The following is an 8210-nucleotide window of genomic DNA, read 5'->3' as shown; positions in this document are numbered from 1 at the left end:
TTCAAAACTTTATGTGTGTTTTTGTGACTGGGGTTTATTTTGTGGCTCTATTTTACATACTCTATTTAATTATACAGTACAGTCAAAGCTCATTAATTGGCTCAAAGTAGAATTATCTTAATATAGAAATCATATATATTCTATAATATGTTAGATAATATAAGTAAAGAAACACAGTTTTATCTTTCAAATACATACCCACTCAAACTAGGCTCATTAAATTAAAATGGGCTTATTGACATCTTTAGGGGACCTGTACTGATGAATGAATAAGATTTTTACTCAGTGTTACAATTGTGTGCAAATGGGGCTTCTGTACTACCGGAAGGTACTTAACAACAATTTGTTCTCCTAAGTATTATAAATATTTGGCAGAATCCTGTTTATACTACTCATTAACCATCGTGTAACAAGAGAGGGTTTATTCAGTAAGGATGAACCAGTCTCCAATCCCATCCTCACTAATTAGGTTTCACTACACTGTAGGAATTTTACACAACTGGTGGGGCAAACGTTGTCGTTCTTACCCATGGCTCACAAAACCTCTACTGCCCCCCTTTGCACTTACTCAATACCTAATACCTACACTAATGCAGTGGAGATAAATACAGTGTTTTCCACATTTAGTCTTTGTTTCCTATTAAACTTGAGTGACCTTAGGTCTTGGTTTGCCCAGGACAGTCTCCATGTATGCCTGTTGTCGTGGCATAATTATTAATAGCACTCTTTGTCACTCTTAAAAGTGTCCCAGTTTGGACGATATGGTTGCCCTATATTTAGCAGAAGTCTGATTTCTTTTAAGGCTAGGCCTAAAAGCCAAGGACCTGTTCTCAAAAGTACTCTTGAAGTAGTGGTGTGGGGGTAAGGAAACAGTGGGGGGAGACTTAAATAATATCTCTTAAATCCTAAGCAATATTTGAGTGCTTACCAGATGCCAGACTGTTACACAGGCAGTTAGCATGAACCATCTTATTCTATCTTCATAGTTACCATGTGAGCTAGATACTGTTGTCACTCCCATCTTACAGATGAGGGAACTGAGGTGCTGAGCATTTAAGCAAATTGTTCAAGATCAAACAGCTGGTAAGTGGTAGAGCTGGGATTTGAGCCCAAGCAGTCTGGCTCTATAGAGTTCCCATTCTCAACAATGACACTCTTCAAGGAAAAGACATTAAAACAAGGGTCAGTCTGTTGAGTACAGTTGAGGCATTTGTGGGCAGATTGTATGGCACAGTGGGCAACATGCAGAAATGCACAAAGAAGGCAGCCACAGGAGTAGTGCCTTTTCAGTGTGTTTGCTTTCCCTGCTGCCTGCTTCTGCCAGCAAGCAAAGACAGGCGAGATCGCCAAAAGAAGTGGCATAGCCTAACCTGATCTTGCTGGTTCAAAAACTACCTTTAGCAATAATGGTTGAAGAAAGTGAGTCAAGGACCCTTATCCAGGGTCACCACACCAGAACACTTTGGAGCCAAAGTTCAACCTACTTCCTCTGAACTTAGGCCTTCCATCTGCAATTCCAGTGCTTTGGGAAGGGTTTTCTTCCCAAGTTAAGGACTGTATGGATATTAAGCATGTGGAAAATTGAGTTAGGGATCTGTGGCATGATTTGTGCTCTGTCTGAATCATGAACAAAGTGTCCAGCCACCCTGTGAGATTTGCTGCAGGAATAGGCTGCCAATTTCAGAGCCTCATTGCAACAATTTATCTTTCTCCATACTTGAGTCATCTTGCCACATTGTGTGTCAAATAAGGATACTATTTCCACTTTAGAAGTGTGTTGAAGTGTTCGGCTACCTGCTGCTAGATCTGAAAGAACACAGAGAACAATCCACTTTTACATCATCTTATTACAGTCCAGATTTTAGGGTGCCAGCTGGCCAGCCTGTATCCTGTCCTGTTCCTTTCACTGCCTATCCTTGAAGGCCCAGGACAAATCCCATTTCCTCTTTATATTGCCAATCTGTCATGATCTCACCTTTCCGTCAACTCCTACAGGCCCACAGATTCCTTCACCTCTGTCTGTAAATGTGTGCCTTTCTCTCTGTTCCTAAAAACAATCATTCATGAGCTCTAACATCCCTTGATATACTAATTCCTTCCTTTCACAATCAAATTTCTTCAAAGAAGAAGCTCCACCTGACAGTGTTGGTTTCACTCGTTAACCCCTTGCAATTGGGCTTCCTCCCTGCCTTGTGTTTTTTTTTTTTCCTCATAGAGCACCAGTGAGCTCCTATTGGCAATGACATTGTCACTACCTCTCCCTTCTTGTGACCCTCTCATCCCCAGATTTCTGTGAAACTGTACTACATTTGTTCTCACCCAACTATTTCTTCTTTTGTCTCCTTTATGGCATCTTTTTCTCCTCCTAGCCTCCACAAAAAGGCATTCCCAAAAGTTACACTCTTCTTCCTAGCCCAAAAGATTCTCACCATAGTGTACGGTAGGCTTTAAAAAGTGACATGGTTTGATTTACTTTTTTTTTTTTTTTTTTTTTGGCCCCGAGTTCATTCTGGTGGCTGCGAAAAGACTAAATTGTAGTTCTGCAAAAGTAGAGGTAAAAACCCGTGTGATATTGCAGAAACTTCAGGTGAGAGATGACAATGTCAGGACTGGGGTAGTGGCATCTCTGTTCCCATTGCCCGTACCCTAGTTTAAATCATCATTACTTTTTATGTGGACCACTGCAGCACTCTCACTACCTCTAGTCTTTCAATAGCTAATCTTCACACCACTCTTGTAGAAATCTTTTTTTTTTTTTTAAGATTTCTGTTTAAATGTCTACTCATTTGCCACAGCTTGAAGTCTGTTCCCTTTAGCCTGGCATTCACAACCCTTCATGATCCAGCCTCTTTAGCTAAACTAGACTAGAAATGTTCTCCTTTATGTTTTTGCTTATGCTATTGATTCTAGTCAGTGTGCCCTCCCCTGGCTCCCATCCTCACCAAGTAAAATCCTGTCCATCCAGTAAAACCATCTCAAATGCCACTGAATAGGAATTCTAGTTGCCATTTATTAAGTACTTAATTCTTAGTTATTAAGCAATCTAAGCCTTCTACATTCATTACCTGACTCTGATGCATTGCATACTGTTTCTTGTGTATTTATGTCATCTCTACAAGAATGCAAATTCCCTGAGAGCAGAAATGAGATTGTAGTTCATCTTGAGAATTGGATCCTTCGCTGTTCTATACATTTAGTTGCTGTCAGATAAATGTTTGGTGAATGACTGAATGATTGCAGAACTTTGGACCAGTTGCTATAGGAAGATCTAAAAGAAGCATAAGGGCTTATATTCTAGTTAAAGAAGACATCACAGGTCTGGGGGGGGGGTTGGATTTTCCAGAATACTAAGCATTCAGGGAATACTAAATGGAGGATTGAACAAAGTTAGATTTAACAAAGTAATGCTGCAGGAATGAAGTTTACATAGTAAAGGGAATGTTCAACGGCTTCAGTGTCAGGCAGACCTGGTTTTGAATTCCTGCTTTTCTGCTTAATAGGTGTGTGACACTGAACAGCCATTTGCTCTCTTTCTAAACTGCATCTGTAAAATGGGCATATTACAATATCCTTCATAGGACTTTTGCAAAGATTAAATGAGATAATATATCCAAGTGCATATCAGAGTGCTCAAGAAATGTTTAAAAAGTAAAAAATGGTGAGCTAGTTTTTAAAGGAAGTAAGAATGTTGGATTGTCTGAGGGGTGTTAGCAGGTCACTTCAGGTTGAGATGAGAGGTAGGGGGGACTTGGGAATTGGCCAGCTTACATCATATCCTAGGGGCTGCTAGGAGCCTGGAAATAACTGATGATAATTCTAAAAGTGCTTCAGGATATTATGTAATGTGAAGTCTCACACTACATAAATTATTTCAGTAACCCTTGTATAGTTCCAGAAGCAAAAGGAGGGAGGGAAGGGGAACTGCAGTTTGCAAACATCACTGAAAGTATGTGCTCACCCCCTCCCACACGAATTTTTAAAGAGTAATTTGACATCAGTGCTTGATTGGAATCTACAAAGCAATTTCAAGATTACCAGCCAGCCTCTTGAAAAATGCTTTTGGCTTTGCCAGAGTGAATTATTGAGGTTTTTAACTCTTACATGGACATGGATTGCTAATGATGAAAAGGAATAAAGTTGTGTGCAAAATTTACTGTGTAAACTTTTCAAATCTTTTGCAACCATTTATTAATCCCCCACCAAAAAAGCCTGTCTAACGTAGGTGGGTGGTGCTGGGCTCTTGGTGGCCACATCGTGTCTATCTTTAAATATTTATATGGGTGTATCTGCAGATTGAAACAATTCACGAAGAGATGGGCAGCTTTTTTTTGTTGTTTGTTTGCTTGTTTTTTTGTTTTGTTTTGTTTTGTTTTGTTTTTTTAGCGCTAAAACTCACATTCGCGGCTATTTTAGCAATTAGCCCCGGCTCTTCCGCTACTCGAACCCCTCAAAACTACATCTCCCAGCATGCTCTAAAGCTGGTCTGACCTCATTTCAAATGGCCCCGTAGGGCAACAAGGATGGTTAGTTTTGACCGTGCTTATTTGTCCCATAAATTATCGATCCTAATTGGCAGTTATTTGGGCTTTTATATTTGCCCACCTCTCGTTTTTGTACCGTGGTCACTAAATGAAGGGCTTCTGGCCTGGGAGGGCCCATGTATTCTTTCAATTGGTTGGGGAGCTGGGACAGTGTCTCTGGCAATAACGAGAATAGGAGGGAATGTTGACCAGGGAGCACCGCTGCGGCCGTTCAGAGGAGCAGGAACAGGAGCCCGGGCTGAGTCTGAAAAAAGCCGGATCCAGAAGGTGGCTCCGGAACGGCTGGAATTGGAAGATGGAGGAGCCGGAGGAACCGGCGGACAGTGGGCAGTCGCTGCCTCCAGTGTACATCTACAGTCCCGAGTATGTCAGCATGTGCGACTCCCTGGCCAAAGTCCCCAAACGGGTAAGAGAGGTGGGGATAAAAGACCGTGGGCTTTTAGGGTGGGGGTGGGGGCTGTTGGACCGGACAGCATTAGGAAGCTGAGAGGATTCCGGGCTGGGGGACATCTTCAGCAGAAATTTGGGCAGGTGTGCTAGGCTATGGAGGAAGTGTTCCCTTACAGTTTCTGAGAGCGCCGCATTTATCGTTGGGGCGTCCAACGCACCGGAGGGGGTAGGGGTGAGGGGGAGGGGATGGTACTAGGGGATGGTGGCTCCACTACAAGGGATCCTTGAAGTGGAGAAGACGCTGCAAGAGAAACGTTCCAGCACCTCCGTGAGGCCCGGTGGCTTTCTCCTTAGCTATTTATATACTTTGTATCTATTTTGTCTAAAGTGCATTGCAACTGGTAAGTAAAAAGCGAGGGGAGTTAAAAGTTACTTTCTTTATTCAGGATGATGAAGTCGATGGTATTTCTCTGAAATAAACATTGAAGAGACGTTTTTCTGCCTTTTTTTTTTCTTTTTTGTTGATGCTTCTAGGCCAGTATGGTACATTCTTTGATTGAAGCATATGCACTGCATAAGCAAATGAGGTAAGTTGTCTTTCTTGAACCAAGCCCTGAAGCTAAGTGCTCCTTAGTATCCTACATCACAGAGGACCTAATTAGGAAGAGAATAGTCCTTTCTTTCAAAGTTTTTTGCAATTCAGTGTTTGTAATCTGCCTGTAACCTAGTGAAAGCTCTTGAAGCATTAAGAAAACTTGAAAAAAGTACGGAAAGCAGTTAAGACCCATTAGAAATAAGATTCTATTACTGGAAGGTAAAGTAATCTAGGGATAGGTGCCCTGTGGAGATTTCAAGGTGAGTACCTTAGGGTACTAAAACCCATCTGATGGAAAAGAAATTTTATTCACCTGTGACATGTTCTGAGATTTCTATGTGTTTATTTCTAAGCCAAATCTGAGGGTGTGTGTTCAACTTAAGACTTTTACACACCCCATCACTATCACCTAACTTTTACAATTAAGCCTGGAGACAAGTCAAGACCAAAGCAAAACTACAACCAAACCAGAACTCAGCACACACTTAAGTGTTGCTTTAAAAAAAAGAATGAACTTTCTGTTTATCATTATAATAATGGATATTTTAGCCCTGTCACTTGTAGGATTATTTATGACATTGTCTGGCCAAATAGGTGAGTGTCTACTCTGACTTGTGTAGTATACTTCATTTATTCCCCCAGAAGGTAGTGTAATAGGCTTTCAAATTTTATCCTTATTATTAACAAAATCATTTACTGAGTACCTTTTTTTTTTTTTTTTTTGCCCATATGTTTGGTAGACATGAGAACTATATGCCTTCCATCACAGTTACTTAACTTTTCCAAAAACTACTTTACGGGCACATGGGTGGTTTAAGCATCCAACTCTTGATTTCCACTCAGGTCATGATCTCACTGTTCGTGAGTTCGAGTGCCACATCAGGCTCCATGCTGACAGTGTGGAGCATGCTTGGGATTCTCTCTCTTTCTCTCTCTTTCTGCCCCTTCCATGTGTGCACGCTCTCTCTCTCTCAAATTAAATAAAATAAACATAAAGAATATTTTAAGACAAACAAGAAATCGATGTAAAGCAGAACTGTCCCATTCCCTTGCTATTAAGCAGAGAGACTTTCTGTAAGTGTTTGTTAGATAAGAGGAAGGGCACTAGAAACCTTAGGGCAGGAAAACATGGTCCAAAAAAACTGTAACATTTTTATTTTAATGCACAGATTTGTCATTTTCTTGAAGGAGAAGCAAGAGTCCTTGTATCTTGGCCATGTATATGGAAATTTTTTGATATTTATTTATTTTTGAGAGACAGCATGTGGGGGAGGGGCAGAGACAGAGAGAGAGGATCCAAAGTGGGCTCCGTGCTGACATCTGTGAGCCTGATGCAGAGCTTGAACCATGAGATCATGACCCGAGCCGAAGTTGCACCCTTAATCAACTGAGCCACCCAGGCGCTACTATATATATTTAATGGTTGAGACTGAGCTACAGGATTCTTCTGGCCAGCTTGGTGACAGTACTAGCCTATACAGTCATATTAATTCATGAAAAACCCATGGCTGAGTTCCCATTCAGCAAACAAAAAAAAAAACACTACTGCCTCCCTGTGGCATAGGTCATCGCTTTTCCAACTTGAATGTACATATGAATCACCTTGTTAAATTCCGATTCTATAGATCTAAGGTGGCGCTGAAGGCTGAAGTTCTGCCTGTCTGACAGGCTCCTAGGTGCTGCTGCTGCTGCTGCTGCCGCTGCCGCTGCCACCGCCGCCGCCGCCGCCGCCACCACCACTGGTCCATAGACTACACTTTAAGGGGCAGTGGCAGAGTCAGGAAAAGAAATGGGGAATAGGCAGACAAGTTAAAGGTGGTAAGTCCGGTTGTTAGCTTAACACCACCCTGTATTCTGAGTCACTTCTATTTGTCACTTCCTGTGAGAGCTGCTGAGCAAAGTCCCTTCTCTTCTTCCTCTCAGAGGTGGATATGAGGGACCAAATATAGGAACTTTTATGTTTTGAGTTGCCTATTTGTTATCTGTTAGTATTAACAATAATGATAGTCATCCACAAAGCATTTTCATATGTTATCATTTCATTTTCACATTAAGTCCCATAAGATCTCCCCACTTTACAGGTGAGGAAACTGAACTACAGAAGTCAATTTGCCTGAGGTTATGGAGCTGATAAGTACAGAATTAAGAAGAGGTGCTCAGTTCTCAACTCCAAATTCAAAATTCATGATAATAAAGTTGCCTATTAAAGTAACTGGGTGGCTCAGTCAGTTAAGTGTCTGACTCTTGGTTTCGGCTAAAGTCATGATCTCACAGTTCATGGAATTGAGCCCCAAGTCAGGCTCTGTGCTGACAGTACAGAGTCTGCTTGGGATTCTCTCTCTCCGTCTCTCTCTGCCCCTCTCCTGTTCTCTCACTCGCTCTCTCAAAATAAATAAATAAACTTAAAAATTTTTTAAAGTAAAACTGTAGCTGAAAGGATTATATGTCCCAATTAGGAACTAATTCAAGTGCAAAGATCTCTGCCTACTAGTTTGTCATGGAAGTTGTAACTCACAGAGTGAAGTTTGTCCAATATCTGACTATTTCACTTAAATATAATCACTGGCTTTTTTTTGTACTACCTGTGAACTCAAGGAGATCTGTCCTCTCACCCCTTATTAGTGGAATCATTACAGAGATGTGAGGAAGTGAAGACTACATCAGTAAAGGAAGAGAACATGTTT

At 41.3% G+C, this 8210-nt stretch overlaps 1 protein-coding gene across 10 annotated transcripts in view; it reads left to right on the top strand.

Moving 5' to 3' along the window:
* Window positions 1-4376: 4376 nt before the first annotated feature.
* Window positions 4377-8210, top strand: part of HDAC8 (histone deacetylase 8) — a 221122-nt gene continuing 217288 nt past the window's right edge. For 2 of the 10 annotated variants that reach the window (XM_027053676.2, XM_027053674.2), the window contains exons 1-2: window positions 4392-4947; window positions 5466-5518. In XM_027053676.2, the coding sequence (XP_026909477.1) occupies window positions 4723-4947; window positions 5466-5518 (278 nt within the window). In that variant the 5' untranslated portion in view covers window positions 4392-4722. Of the gene's footprint in view, window positions 4948-5465; window positions 5519-8210 lie in introns of all 10 variants that reach the window. The other 8 variants (XM_027053678.2, XM_053202487.1, XM_027053673.2 and 5 more) reach the window with 7 other exon arrangements.

This window comes from Acinonyx jubatus, chromosome X (assembly GCF_027475565.1).
Source record: "Acinonyx jubatus isolate Ajub_Pintada_27869175 chromosome X, VMU_Ajub_asm_v1.0, whole genome shotgun sequence".
Taxonomy (NCBI): domain Eukaryota; kingdom Metazoa; phylum Chordata; class Mammalia; order Carnivora; family Felidae; genus Acinonyx; species Acinonyx jubatus.
Note: the sequence above shows the minus strand (reverse complement) of the source record. Positions and strands in the feature narration are given on the sequence as shown.